This window comes from Leucopleurus acutus (genome assembly GCF_964270905.1).
Source record: "Leucopleurus acutus genome assembly, chromosome: 3".
Lineage (NCBI taxonomy): Eukaryota > Metazoa > Chordata > Mammalia > Artiodactyla > Delphinidae > Leucopleurus > Leucopleurus acutus.
In genome coordinates, this window is record NC_139145.1 from 12,875,711 (window position 1) to 12,890,489 (window position 14,779).

Here is a 14,779-nt window from a genome sequence, read left to right on the forward strand (position 1 = left end):
GGCTGCTGGACCCTGCCCGGGTGACCCCTGCTTCCAAACGAACCCGATACCCAGACCATCAGAGACGATGGTGGGCCTCCTGGGGGCCCAGTCCCCACCTCAACAGGAAGGATGGTCAGCAAGGTGGCTGGAGGCGCCCCCCTCCCCGCCAGCTGCAGCTGGAGCACCAGTCACCCCACCCTACAGCCTTGGGCTGGGTGGCCAGAGCAGCTCCCACAGCCCGACGTTCTGCTCCCCGGAGGAGGGACATTTCTGGGAAGGACTTATAGCCAAAGACCTGTTTCTGAGGGGGCACGACTCTGGCCAAATCAAGGACGCAGCGTCAGCAACTTAGAAACGAAACAGGCTGCTTTTCTGCATAATGACTGCCTGGGCTGCTGAACCCCCGGACCCAAGCCCCAAACTGTCCCAGAACTGTCACAGTCCCTGCACCCCTGCCTCAACCCAGGGGTCCCTGAATGTTTAGCCTCGACAGCACCACCACTTTCTCTGCAGAGAAAGTCCTGGGCTCCAGACAGATGCCCCTTCATCTGCCCACTTCCTGACCTCGACCTGTGAACCCCTGATCTTCCAATGCCCCGCCTGGAAGATTGTCCCACTCCTAGCAGCCTGGGAGGGTGTCCCAGCTCTGGACCTACCGAAGCCATGTGCTCAGACCTGCCTCCCGGCTCTCCATGCCCCCTCCTGCATTCTCCTGTCTTCCGCCTCCACGGTGGTAATTTATTTCAGCCGACACTGCTCTGGACAGCACGGAGACCCCGAGGGGGCTGCCCAGCCTGTGGGTCCCCGTCGTGCAGCACCGGCCACTTTCCACGCTCCTGACCCCTGCTATCCTGCAAGGTTACAGCGCCCTTGCCGAGGCCCTGTTGCCACTTGCCATAGAGGCTGCTGGTGTAATAAAAGCTCATTTCCATAGAGTCCCTGACAGACTTGGGCCTCCTGCGGGCAGGGGAGGCTGAGAGGCAGCTCTAAGCGCTGGAGCCCAGCTCCTTCCGTCCCCTCACCTCCATTCCTTCATCTACAGCCCAGCCTTTCAGAGCAGGGTGAGGCTTTGGAACACTTGCATCCCAGGGTAATCATAGATTCCCATGCACTTGTAAGAAATCAGACCAATACAGAGAGGTCCTGGCTACCCTTTACCCAGCCTCCCCCAGTGGTAACATCTTGGAAGACTCTAGCGCATCATCACACCAGGCTATTGACATGATATTCTTCGTTGACTTTATTCACACAGCCCCAGGTTCACTTTTACGTGGGAGAGCGTATGCGCGCGCACTTGTGTGTGTGTGTGTGTGTGTGTGTGTGTGTGTGTCCGTCCTGGGGCTTCCGGCTCACTCTTCCCCAGACCAGAGACCTATGAACTTGATGGGGAGCCCAGGAATGGCACCCATTCCCCTCTGCCTCTGGAGGGGGCTTGTGTACTCCCACAGCTGATGCCTCGGTGGCTCCGGACACTGCCCTGTGTTGCCTTCTGGGGTGGGGAACGGCAGGGTGTGTGTGTATGTGTCTGGGGCTACGGCTGCCCTTCCCCACGTGGTGCCCCCTGACTTGATTCAGAGCAGCCTTCAGCTGGCTGGGGGTGGGTTCTGCGAAGCTGCAGCCCCCTGACCCTGGGTGTACACTGTAAATCCTCGCCTTGCTCCACCCACCCAGTCCATGGGGGAGTTACCTGAGAAGGGGGATCAGACCAAGGGAAAGCAGGAGGAGGTGACGTCTTGCAGCCAGGGTGACAGTAGGAGGCTGAGCCCTGTGGCTCCCAGTGATGGGTCGCACCAGGCTTTGGGGAGCAGAGTAGAGGTCTCCAGTGCTCAGGAGATGCCCCAGAACACTAAGGCCCATCCTGGGAACGAGGACCGCCAACGGGGCTCCCAGCCGCCTTGGCCACAAGCGGGGAGGGGGCCCGAGCCTCCTCCTGGGTGGGGTCCTGCTGCAGGTCCAAGGCAGCATCAGCTTCGCCTCGTCCACACCTTGGACACGGACACAGGCGAGCTGGCTGGGCCTGGGAACCTGCATTTCATGCTCGTCTTAGTTTCCTGGGGCAGCCGTAGCCAAGTACCACGTACCAGGTGGCTTAAAACACAGAAATTTATTCTCTGACAGTTCTGGAGGCCAGAAGTCTGAGATAAAGGTGGGCAGGGTTGGCTCCTTTTTGGGGGCTCTGAGGGAGCATCTGTCCCAGGCTGGTCTCCTGACTTCTTCTGGTGGCTGCCAGCAGTCTGTGGCATCCCTTGGCTTGTGGCCATATCACCCCATCTCTGCCTCCGTGGTCACATGGGCTTCCTGTGTGTCTCTGTGTCCTCTTCTTGTAAGGACACCAGTCACATGGGATTTTGGGCCCACCCTACTCTAGTGTGACCTCATCCTAACTAATTACACCTGCAATGACCTTATTTCCAAATAAGCTCACTTTTGGAGGTTCTCGGTGGACATGAATTGGAAGGGGACCCTATTCAACCCAGTGCAACCCCCTTCCTGTTTGTCCGGCCTGTCACACAAACGAGGAGGATCGGGTGCAGGTGGCCGGGCTGCACCCCTCCCTGGAAGCTGTTGTGGTACCGGGCGCCCGGCGAAGCACCACTTCCTGCACCTTGCTCCTGAACTCGGCCGACACGTAGTAGTAGATGAAGGGGTCTACACAGCTGTTGAGGGTGCTGAGCGCCAGGCTGGGCAGGTAGGCGGCGTACAGGTCCCCCCAGGCATCAGGGTCCGGGTTTGAGTAGTGCAGGAGCAGCAGCACGTTGCTGGGCGCAAAGAGGGCCACGGCCAAGGTCAGCACCAGCGCGGTCAGCCTCAGCGCGTGGCTGTAACGCCGGCCGCCGGCCGCCAGCGTGCACAGGGTGGCCCCGTAACTCAGCAGCATGGCCAGCAGCGGCAGGAAGCAGCCGAGCACTGCCAGGCAGATGAAGGCGGGCCGCCAGTAGGAGGCCTGGGCACCGACGGGCAGCACATCGTGGCAGAGCACGTGGTCCGAACGCGACAGCCGGAAGGTCTGCTGCTGCAGCGCCAGGGGCAGCGCCAGGGCGGCTGCCACCAGCCAGGCTGTGACACAGAGCCCGATGGCCAGGCGCTGGCCTCGCAGGGTGCGGGCCCGCAGCGGGTGCACCACGGCCAGGTAGCGGTCCAGGCTGATGGCGGCCAGTAGCAGCATGGAGCCGTACATGTGACCATAGAGCGCGGCCGTGTCCAGGCGGCAGGCGGCCTCGCCGAAGGGCCAGCGCTGGCCCCGCAGGTGGTAGGTGATGCGTGGCGGCAGCGCCAGGGCCAGCAGCAGGTCAGCCGCTGCCAAGTTCATAAGCAGCACCGTGGATGGCAGTTGTGGCACCCGTGTGGCCAGCACCCACAGCGCCAGGCCATTGGCGGGCAGCCCCACTGCCAGGGCCAGCCCGTAGAGCGCGGGCACCAGTCTCGTGGGCACCCAGCCTAGCAGCAGTGCCCGAGAGCTGCCCGGGACCTCCAGAGTGTTGCTGTCATTGGCACAGGGCTGGCCAGGGAAGCTGCGCGGGTGGGGCCCCGGCGTGCTATCTGGGGGAGAGAGGCCCGGAGGGAAAGGGGATAGAAGCGCTGAGAGGCCAGGAGTCACCCCCCCACCCCTAGCCCCTCACCTGGTTCCCCAGCTGGATGGCGAGGCCCCTGAGAAACTGTAGATCTAGCCCCCAGCTCTCAGGAGCCCCTGGGCTGGTGGGACAGAGCTGGACATGGAAACCCCCAGCCCTGTGGACTCAGGGCTGGGCTGGAGAAGCCCCACCCCCGTTCCCTGTCTCCCCTTCACCGGCTCTGGGCACCCCCCCAGTCCCAAGGCAGGGCCCGAGGTCACTCACCATCACCTCTCTCCGTGCTGCCCCCATCGTCGTCGTAGATAATGGGGGTCTGAGTGTCATCCAGGCTGAATCCCAGTGCTAGGGGCCACAGCATCAGGAGAGCCCACATGTTGCCGGTGCTGGGTGCCGGCTACTCTGGGCTGTGGCCGGCTGACCTCAGGCTTCCTGCCTGGCCGGACCCCCCTACCCCCGCCCCCAGCTTCCTGAGTGCCGGCGGAGGAGGGGACAAGGTCTGGTGAGATAAACTGGTCCCTGCCCCCATGAGCCTGTGGGAGGCCCAAAGCCTGGCCTGAGGAGGCCTGGCAGCTGGAGTTACTTGGGGTCTAGGTGCTGGGCCAGTAAGATGGGAGAGGAGGCGCCAGGCTGTAGCCCCCATCCAGCCTAGGAAGCCTCTGTAGGCCAAGTGGCCACTTCTTGCTGGCCGATCACATCTCGGCTGCATCCTTGTGACAGCCCAGCCCCCTGTGCCATGCTCCCCTCCCTCCATCAGGAACGCTTGGCCCTTCCTGAAGCCCCCTCCTCTCAAACCCCACCCCCGGCTCTGGCAGGCAGGACCCCAAATCAGAGGCCAGAGCAGGTGAGCAGACCCCCCCAGATGCCTCTGGCCCTCTGTGGAGGTTACCCTGCCGTATGCAGCCTCACCCACGCCCCAGCACAGGTCCCCCGGCAGGCGCAGAGAGGGGCAGGCCTTGTGAGCCTGCTGAGGAGGTCTTGGTTCTCAGCCAGAACCCCCGATGCTGAGCATGTGCTGTCCTGGGGGTCTTAGGGGAGCGTGGCTGCAGCCCCCTCTGGGGGGGCCCATTTCCAGTTCTCAAAGCCGCTTCTGCTCTGGTCCTGACCCCACACTCAGCCTGGGGTCCCAGGTGTGACCAGGGGCCACAGCCGTACATGAGCCAGAGGGGGTGGCCCAGCCAGCCCAGGGAGCCCCCTGAACCACCTTCCGTTGGGGTCCTCACCCCTCAGACCTCTCCACGTCCCACCCAGAGGGGAGGGTACTCCTCCGTCCTGAATACGATCCCCCCTCCAGACCTCAGAGCAGCTACACTGTCCTACCCTGGGGGAGCCCTGCACTGGGGGTGCTCGGTCTCTGTGAAGTCGGGGCTGGGTCACAGTGGTGGGGGCAATGTCTGGGAGCAGATGGACCCCAAGGGGGCAGTGGGGGTCAGGGAAGAAGAAATGAACTAGGGGTGGGAGAGGGGGTCAGAGGCAGCCGTGTCCTGGTATGGGGAACCCTAATCTAGCCACACACTCGGGGACATGGGAACCAGCCAGGAAATGACCGAGCAGCCCTGGACAGAGTCAGTGTAGCCAGAGGCCGAGATGCCGAGGTCCCTGCCCCCCAGCCCCAGGGTTGGTCGGCAGGGATCGAGGCCTGGAGAGCTCCAGTCAGGGCAGGGGTCTCAGCCAGGAACCTCTCCCTCATTTCTGAGCAGTTTCCACCAGCACCAATGACAAATTCATCCCACACCTACGCCTCACAGCACACGTGACCAGTGATGATGATGATATGCCCTCAGCGCACAGGAAAACGGGGATGGGGACCCCTTGCTGCCCTCCAGGGGAGAGCAGGGACTCTGCTCATGGGAAGCTGGGCCCGGCAGCTCTTCCCTGCCAGGGATAGGGCAGACTGGAGCGTGAGGCGGGTGGTTTGACTCAGGAATTCCGTGTCTAGGAATTTATGGTGGGTCTGTACAGGGAAACGCTCAGGAAGACGTCTCTACAGGGAAATTTCCGGCAGCGGGGCGGGGGGGCCATAAACAACCCCCCCTCACCCCTGCCGCCACGGAAACAGCCGTGGAGGTGCCGGGCGGCTGTTTCCAATCGGATGACAAGCCACGTGAATACCTCCTGGGGGACAATGGGGGCAGCTGCCTTCGGGGGGAGGGACATGGGCACCTACTCTTCTCTGTGAGCTTTTTTTTGTGCTATTGGAATTTTCTGTGCCGTGCGTCACTTTCCGTTAAAACTCATGTTTCAAAAAAGGCATAATAGTAGCTTTAAAAGGAAGGAAATTCTGACACAGGCTACAACATGGATGAACCTTGAAGACACTGTGCTGAGTGAAATAAGGCAGTCACCAAAGGACAAAGACTGTATGATTCCACTTATATGAAGTCCCTAGAGTGGCCAAATGCACAGAGACTGAAAGAAGCAGAAGGGTGGTTGCCAGGGGCTAGGGGTGGGGAGTTAGTGTTTAGTTGAAGATAGAGTTTCGGTTTGGGAAGATGAACAGAGTCTGGAGATGCATGGTGGGCATGGTTATACAACCACGTGGATGTACTTTTTGTTTATTTATTTACTCATTTACTCATGGCTGCGCTGCAAGACTTGCACGATCCTAGTTCCCCAACCAGGGATCGAACCCACGCTGTCGGCAGCGAAAGCGCCGAGTCCTAACCACTGGACCACCAGGGAATTCCCAACGTGGGTGTACGTTATGTCACTGAACTGTACACTTAAAATGGTCGCGTGGTAAATTGTGTTACGTGTATTTTACCACAATTTAAATAAGTGAAAGGGCTTCCCTGGTGGCGCAGCTGCCGATGCAGGGGACACGGGTTCGTGCCCCGGTCCGGGAAGATCCCACATGCCACGGAGCGGCTCGGCCCGTCAGCCATGGCCATGGCCGCTGAGCCTGTGCTCCACGACGGGAGAGGCCACAACAGTGAGAGGCCCGCATACTGCAAAAAAATAAATAAAACAAATAAATAAATAAATAAGTGAAAAAAACGGCAAACAGACCTAAGCCAGTGGCTAGTCCTGGGACTCCTCATCCTCCAGCCTCATCTGGACCCTCCAAGCCCCCTCCCCCAAGCCTGTCCTCCCTGGCTGCCCCTTCCTGCCTCACCGTCTCCACTAGAAGATGGAGGTCACTGATGACTCAGCCCCTCAAGTCCTTCCGAGGCAATGCTTCTCGGGATGGCCATCTTTGTGGAAGTTGTGTTTTCTTTATGTTGTACTTTGAAGCCAGATGGGCACCTGCAAATATGCCCGGATCTCCCCTCATTCCCGGGCTGGGCCAGGGAATGGCCTGGGAATGGCCTGCGGCCGGGGACATTAACCCTCGGACCAGAATGAGAGGTGGGTGCTGTGACCCCCGACTTGCCGGGCACCAAGGTTTGAGGTCCAGCCCTCCCAACCACAGAAGCCCTGTGCTTCATCCCTGGAACTCCAAATCTGAGTCTGCTCACCTGTCCTGTGGGCTGGAGCTCCCGCACACAGGGCTGCATGGAGAAGGTTCTGGAGAGCCTCCAGCAGGGCTGGAGGTATGGCATGCTCATCACCCCCCATCCCTGCAGGCTCTTTCTGGGCACGTTGCATCCCCACCAGTCCCACCGCTACCAGTTCTACCCCCCCACCCCCACGCCCGCCACGGACCTCCTGAGACTGATTTTAGGTCAACTTGCTTTTTAGAACAATCAGCTTCATTCTCAGCCAGGACATCAGGTGCATTGCGCTAGTTCTATTTTGCAAAGACCCAGCAAGGCAAACACCTCATTAGGAACAGAGTAAATGTTCTACCTGAGCCCCCCAACTCCACTGCTGCCCCAAGCACCACAGGCAACCCCCCCCACCACCGTGCTAGGGAGGGGAGGGCAGCCCACCTGGTCCTGCAGCTCCGCACCACTTGAAGGAGGCCGGAAGGGGAGCTGCAGGGCCGTTAGGATGAGGGCTGCTTTATGTAGGCGCAGGGCCCAGGTCCTCATCTGCCACGTGGGGCTGCTGTCTTTCAGGCCAGCGGAGACCCTCCCTCCTGTCTCTTGTCCAGGAACCTCATCCCAGTCACAGGCACTGCCCACTCGAGGGGAGGCACTCTTCTGGAAGGTGTCCACTAGGGCTGGAATCCTGGGGCCAAGAGTTCTGCCCGCCACAGAGGTCCCTGGGGACGCCTCTTGTCTGCTCTCCTGGGACCGGGTGTCCTTCCTGGGAGCTGCTGCAGCCACCATCTGCCTCCCAGGCCTGCCCTCCCAGGGCTTCCAACAAAAGCCAGTCTAGGAGCACAGAGTGGGCCCTGGCCACGGCCGGATGTGAGCTTGCGGCAGGAGAAATCTAGGGCCGCACCAGGCCTCGGTCACAAACCCCCCAAGAGCTCTGGCCCTCTGGGGAGTTGCGCACTGCCGGGGGCGTGTGGGGGGGTGTCCCCGGGAGGCAGCTGTGGCCCCTTGGGAAGGTTGGGGACAACTCTTGGGAGAGGACTTGCCAGGTGGGCAGGGTGGGCTGGGCAGAAGGCAGGGCCAACTGAGCTCAGGGACCCAATGGGTGAGGCCTGGCAGTGGGCACTGAGTGGGAGGGGAGGGGGTCGGCCAGTTGCGCTGCAAAAGCCTCGCGGGGTGGGGGGCAGCTAAGAGGACCCCAAGCAGAGCTGAGGGCTCCCTCTTACCTGGAGGCAGGTGTGGGGCTGGTAGGAGGGGGTCCTGGAGATGTTCAGGGGACCCAATGATGGTGAAGACACAGGAGGTGAGAGGAAAGGAGGGGGCAGGGGGCAGCTGGGAGGGGGGACCAGAGAGCACGGAGGGTGGTTTTGTAGGGCTGGAGGAGGGAGAGACCCCGCATCGCCCGCCATCTGTGGGCTTCTGGACCTGGTGTCAGAAGCGGGTGGGCAGGCACAGAAAGCTCACAGCAAACGCTGCAGTCTTCAAATTGTTTTGCATGTGCAACACTGGAAGGAAACACTTCTCATTTCCAGCAAATAGGAAAACTGAGCTGGGAATGAACACACCCAAGTCCCCTACATACGAACCTTCAAGTTGCGAATGTGGGTTCCATCAGCGTCAGGCGTGAGTGAAATTGCAGCTTGCCCTCCGTCTCCTATTGCTGACGATCCTTCAGCTCTACCATCTCCCACCTCCTCTCCCTCCTCCAGTCAGTAACCCTTCTCACCTGTTCACTTGACGCCAGCCCTGTATGCCAGCTGTTGTACTGTACTACTGTCCTTTTCAAGGGACTGTACTGTAAGGTTCAAAATGTTTTGTTTTTTATGTATTATTTGTATGCAAAGTATTATAAACCTATTACAGTACAGTACCGTATAGCCGATGGTGTTAGTTGGGTACCTAGGCTAACTTCGTTGGAACAAATTGGACTTGGCGAACGCGCTCTCGGAACAGAACTTGCTTGTATGTAGGGGACGTATGTATTCTAGAAAACACCCTGGAGGCGGGGCCATGCCCCGGGGGAAACAGGACCCTGTTGCACAGCCACAGGGAAGCCACGGCGGGGGGGGGGGGGGGGGGGGAAGGGGGGTCCCCACATGGGGTTTGAGAACTCCCAGGCGCACCTGTGCAGACACTCCCTGCGGTCAGGCCAACTCCCCTGGCAGTGAGAGGTCACCCCCAGATTTGCTCACAGGAAATGACTGACTGAACCTCACAGCTTTAGATCAATATTTAATTTTTAGCTTTAATGTGCAAATAAATAGAAAAGGAAAACTACATTCAAAACAGCTGCAAAGGAAGTACAAGCCCCAGAACAGAAATTCTTCAAAACCAGAAGAGATGCTCGCTAGAAGCATGCAGGATGGGGGGCTTGGTGGGGTACGGCCCGCACCCCAGGCCCAGGCAGAGGCACGGGAGGGGCTGCGGGCTCCCGAGGAGGACGGCTGCCGGGAGGGTCTGGTTCAAGAATTCTGATAAGTTTCCTTCTTATAAAACAAGGATGCGTACAAAGTGCATGGATTACACGTGAGAAAACACGGGTGAGGAGACACCCAGGTGGGACAGGTTGGCCTTGGAATCGCCCAGGCCTGGAGTCACAGGCTTTGCAAACCTCGAGTTCCACAGGTAAACTTCTAGAAACACATCTCCAATTCCCGGAACCTTGGGTGTTTGGCACAGCTCAGCTGCAGGAAGGCAAGGGCTGCGGCTGGCAGAGGCAGCTGCACGGGGGTTCTTCCAGGCCCACGGGTCAGTGGAGCCCACTCGCTGATGGTGTCCGGGGCCCGGCCAGAGCTTCTCGTGGTGCAGGAAGTTCAAAAGGCTGGTTCCTAGCCCAAACTGCTTGGCTTTCTTGGCACAGAAGCTTTTGCCCCTCACACCATACCCGCCCCGGGGGGTGGCTGCCGGAATGGAGGCGTTGGGGTGGGTATGCAGAAGTCCACGAAGAGGGCTGTCACCCCCAGAGAGGCCGTGGGACTTGGCCGTTGTAGAACTTACAACCACTAAGAGAGCATAAAGGAATAAATATGTGTGCATATATATACTTCTAGAATGTCCATCTTAGGTACACAACCGCACCCCAGGGCCCTCCCAGGGTGGGACCACTCGAGCTCAGCGGGTGCGGCAGGCCAGGCCCCCTCCCCTCACGTGCCCAGAGTCCAGCTGTCGGATCAACATGGGGTTTGAGTCTCTTTTTTTCCAGAGCAGGGTCTTCTGGCCAGTTCTGGTGCCGCCTGCCCACTCTGTCTGGTTGTCAAAGCAGGATCCCAACAGTCTGGCTGAAAGGGCTCTTCTCACTTCTGAAGTGACTGAGGACCCCAGGCAGGCACCCGCTGGGCCAAGCCGATGCCCGAACTGTCAGATGCGGGCTGTTGCCCAGCTTGGGAAATGTTTCTAGAAGCCTGGGAAGGACATGCTTTTCAAGCAGGTCCACCTGGGCCCGACTCCTCCGACGTCAGGGACCCTCAAACGCTGACCCCTCCTGAACGTGAGCCCTCGAACGTGAGCCCTCGCGTGGCTCTCCACCCACTTTCACCATACGCAGGAAAGGACCAGTGGTGCCCAAGCCTGGGGGTTTGGCATGTGTGACGGGAGTAGCCCAGCAGGCATGTGAACGCACTCACTTGTGCCTTGAGCGGTGCACTGCTTCTCCCCCTTCCAGTGGGGACTGAGCCCCTAGAGTTCAAGTGCGGGGAGTGCTTTACGTCTGGCACAGGACGGGCCCAAAGGAAGCGGGGAAGCCAAGAGGGATGGCAGCGTGGGGCCGAGAGCCGACACAACCCGCCCTTCTCTGGAGCTCACAGCCCATAGCAGCAAGGCTGGGGGACGCTCTGCTCCCCTCACACTGTTCATGAAAACGCCCGATGGGCACACAGGCCGAGGAAGCAACTGCACTAAGTGCGAGTCGTGGTGCCCGTGTGGGAGCGTCAGGGCGAGGCCGGGCGGCGGCTGTACTGCACTCGGTAGCGGGTCACCGGCAGCCCGTGCACATGAGCCGTCTCGCAGAGCGTCTTGCAGGGCACCATGTCCTCGTCCTCCTCGCCCATCAGCCAGTCCTGCACCAGGCTGGCTGCCTCCACCGGCACGTTGTCCTCCAGCCAGCGGCTGTGCCACTCCTCGAAGTGCTGGTGGTGGCGCAGCAGGACCAGGGGCTGCACCTGCAGGGGGCGGGGGAGAGAAGAATCAGGATGGCCCAGGCACTCCAGACAGCTGTGGGCTGGCCCCCAGGTTCCCGGGACGTGGGCAGGGAGGGGCACCTGCTTGGCCCGGCCGAGCGTCCCACGGCGGTACATGTAGTCCTCGGAGTTCACGATGAACATCATCTTGTGGGTGCTGAGTTTGAAGCGGCAGTCCACGTTGCAGGCGCTCTCTACCCCGACCAGCCGCTTCCAGGAGCTCTTGGCCTCACCCCGCAGCGCGCGCACCTGCTCACACTGCCACCTGCGGAACTTCTTGAGGTTCCTGGGGGCGAGGAGGATTTGCAGACTAGAAGGTCCTCGTGGCCCAGCAACACTGGGAAGATGCCTGACCTCCCAGGGTTGGAGAAACGCAATCTGAAGCAATGAAAACCACCACCCAAACCCTTTGATCCCGTGAAAACTAATAAAACCCCGTCACGCTGGGTGCTGGCAACAGTGGGAGAGGCCCCCGGGCCCAAAGTCCTCTCACCTCTGCAGGAACACAGGCTTCAGGAGGAAGCCCTCGGTGGGCGAGCTGGACGCACCCTCGGTCCCCACGTACTGCTCCACGTACCGAGCCAGGTGCTTGGGGGACAGAGGGAGACACAACCCAGGTCATCAGAGGCTCCCGGGGACTTTGTCCCCACCCCTCCCGAAACACTAGGATAACAGCTATCGAGGACCCTGAACTGTGATAGAGACCAGCAGACTGCAGCTCCCGATAAAGGGCTCTGCTGGAGCGGGAGACGCACACCCAGGCCACTATTCAGATGATTTATGGCATTTCATGCTTAAGTGGATAAATCCCTGCTGTGTAACGACTTTCCTGTATCCATCACGTGGTAAGTTCACGTGGAACAGGAGGCCCCTGACACGGAGGAGAGCGGGCTCTGGGGGATGGGTGGGCAGGAACAGACATCAGGACACAGACAGCAGGTAGGAAGAGGGAGAGCACCGGCAGGAGTTGCGGCTGAGTGAAGGGGGGGCCCGGAGCGGTCACCAGGGCCAGGGCAGACATGGCCTGCAGCGTCCGAGCGATCCTTCAACTGCTCACCACCCTGTTAAAGCACGAGGCTCCTCCAGACTCAAGCGTAACAAAAGCACATTTGCTGGGAACTTCTGGAAGGGACCGGGTGTGCAGGCCCCAACCCTCCCTTGTTTTGGAGCGTTTCCAGCGGAGGGCGCTGTGAAGGGAGCCCCCGAGGCTGTGGTGGGTGGCGCCCCCGCTCTGTGAAGGCAACTTGGGCTTCTGGGCCCTGCTCCCTGGCGTGCGGGCACCAAGCGGAATGTGCGCCTCAACGTGTGGGCCAGGTGGGTTTTCTCCTGGTGGTCAGGGGGCACCCAGAGCTCTGAGCTCCATGCACAGGGAGCGCCGCGGCCACATGCCGCGGGGTCTGAGTGACTGGGCTGGCTATGGGCGGATGGCACAGTGTCGGCAGCAGGTGGCAGGAGCCGGGGTTTCCGCAACTCCCACCTCCTGATGCGTTTCCAAGGAGAGCGTTCAACCTGCACAGAGGCTTCTCTGGTGGACGTTTTGTGGCCTGTGCTCGGCCAGCATGTGCATGGGCTCCCGTGGTGGGAGCCCCACGATGCTGCCTGTGGCTGCCCCTGGCCCCCATGGTGTGTACAAGGCACAGAGCACAGGGCTGCGGTCCTCACCTGCACCTCTAGTGGGTCCTCTGTCTGGGCTTCCTCGGTGTCCAGGAGCTCAATGGTCATGATCACCTGCCCTTTGCGCTGGAGGAACATCACCTGGGGAAGGAGGGGGACAAACAGCCTGAAGCCACGAGAACAGCCCAGGCTGGCAGAGGATGAGGTCGAAAGGTCATCAGTGATCCCTCTTCACCAGCCTCCAAGCCCCATCCTTCCTTGAGGGACCACGTGCCGGGCTCCCACCTCACAGGCCCTGTGGTGCCCTCCGGGGCCGGGGCCTGCGTCCAGAGGCCCAGCGAAAGCAGCACACGGTACTGGGCTCCTGTCGTGGGTGCCCGCCGTGCTCCCCCCAGCCTCGTGTGGGGCTGAGCGTGGCTGGCCTCTCACCTTAAAGCAGTTCTCGTCAGCCATGCACCGCTCGGCCTTCCACTGATAGCTGGTCTCCCTGGCGGCGCGGACACAGCGGGAGGACAGGTTCCCGCCGGCAGCGCCCCGCTTCTTCTCGTTCAGGTAGAGCTCCACCACCTTCAGACAGACATCGTCGCTCACGAGGTGGTGCAGCTGCCAGGGAGGGAGGGCCGGTGGGTGCCTGGCGTGTGCCCGCCAGGAGGGCTGAGACACAGCCACCACTCCCACCTCCTGCTGGAGCCCCCACCTCACCCAGAGACGGGGTGGCAAAGTCCACGGGGTGGGGGTGAAGACCAGCGTCCAACGGGCCGTGCAGGGCGACTTCCATGCCAGATGCAGGCCAGAGTAAACCAGACCAGACTAAACCAGACCAGACTGGGGCAGACCAGGCCAGACTCAACCAGAGCAAACTAGCGAACCTGACCAGACCAACAGCGAGACCAAACTAGACCAAACCAGACAAGAGCAACCCGAGCCAACCAGAGCAGACCAGCAAACCCTGCCTGGGTGTGAGAAACGCACAGAAAAGATGCAAACGGAAGTGTGCCGAAATGGGGAGGGTAATCATAAAAGCAGTGATCGTCTTCCGCCAGCGTTCAGTCATAAAGACAAGTGATTCCTTTAATACCTATAAGCATACTTAAAACCTTTAGGCCTAGGATGAGACAAGGACTGGAAAAGGCCGAGGCCGGCGTGAGTCGGCCCCTCTGCGTGTGAGCTGTGGCCCAGACAGGCTACTGCAGACTTAGGGCCTCAGGCTCCGCTCTGTGTGTCCCTCTGCTCAGTGCACACAGCGACGCGTGGACACACATGGGTCTCATATGGTGCCTGACATCCAGCACATTCCCAATCAACATTAGCTGCTGTTACTGAAAATAAGAAATGCTACTTTAAAAAATAAATAAATAAAAGGAAGGAAAGAGTGTGGATACGATGCTGCAGGTTACAGGTGTTGCGTGGAGGGGCCCTGTGAGCCACACGTGGGGGTCCTGTCCTCACTATGGCTCCAACTAAACGGCTCCATTTTTATTGCTTCTTTTATCTTTTAAAACAGGTTTTACAGGAGACATTTGTGGAGAGAAGGAGTTTTTTTTTAAAAGAAGGCATGAGTCAAAGTATATATGGTCCAATCCTCCCGGTGCTACAGATGGGGCCGCCTTCCCGAGAGCTGTGGCCTGTTGGGAGCCGACTCGCTCGGTCCAGGAGAGATGAGAGAGCCCTCCCCCCCCCCGGCCCCCCGGGGCAGGACCAGAGTGGGCCAGGAATCTGGAAGCTTCCCCCCAAGGCTGGCTGTGTCTGCCTGCACCCCACCCAGGGGAGCAGAGGTCATGCACACATACGGCCCACAGGGGATGCAAAGCGCTGCTCCAAGGGCCCAAGTGGGAGCTCGTCCCTGGAATCCTTCCCAGGTGGACGACGAAGGAGCTAACGGGCATCTCAACAGACAGGAATCTCAGAGGATCACGCTGCCTGGACGCACCAGACGCTGAGTTTATGCAGCTTCAAAGCCAGGGACTCTACCCCAGTGTCAGAAATCAGCAGCGGGTGCCCGTGAGTGGGGGGGTGG

The 14,779-nt window shown here is 60.2% G+C and overlaps 2 protein-coding genes across 2 annotated transcripts in view; both read right to left on the reverse strand.

Moving 5' to 3' along the window:
• Positions 1-2,488: 2,488 nt before the first annotated feature.
• F2RL3 (F2R like thrombin or trypsin receptor 3) lies at positions 2,489-3,927 on the reverse strand (the record flags this gene model as incomplete). Its single annotated transcript, XM_082835579.1, has 2 exons — positions 2,489-3,522; positions 3,819-3,927. The coding sequence occupies 2 exons, from the start codon at positions 3,925-3,927 to the stop codon at positions 2,489-2,491; spliced, it is 1,143 nt and encodes a 380-aa protein (XP_082691705.1).
• Positions 3,928-9,336: 5,409 nt separating this feature from the next.
• Positions 9,337-14,779, reverse strand: part of SIN3B (SIN3 transcription regulator family member B) — a gene marked incomplete at its 5' end in the record, with an annotated part of 37,349 nt that continues 31,906 nt past the window's right edge. The window contains 5 exons of the mRNA XM_082837326.1: positions 9,337-11,130; positions 11,230-11,434; positions 11,642-11,736; positions 12,811-12,903; positions 13,192-13,365. Of these exons, the coding sequence (XP_082693452.1) occupies positions 10,900-11,130; positions 11,230-11,434; positions 11,642-11,736; positions 12,811-12,903; positions 13,192-13,365 (798 nt within the window). The 3' untranslated portion in view covers positions 9,337-10,899. The remainder of the gene's footprint in view (positions 11,131-11,229; positions 11,435-11,641; positions 11,737-12,810; positions 12,904-13,191; positions 13,366-14,779) is intronic.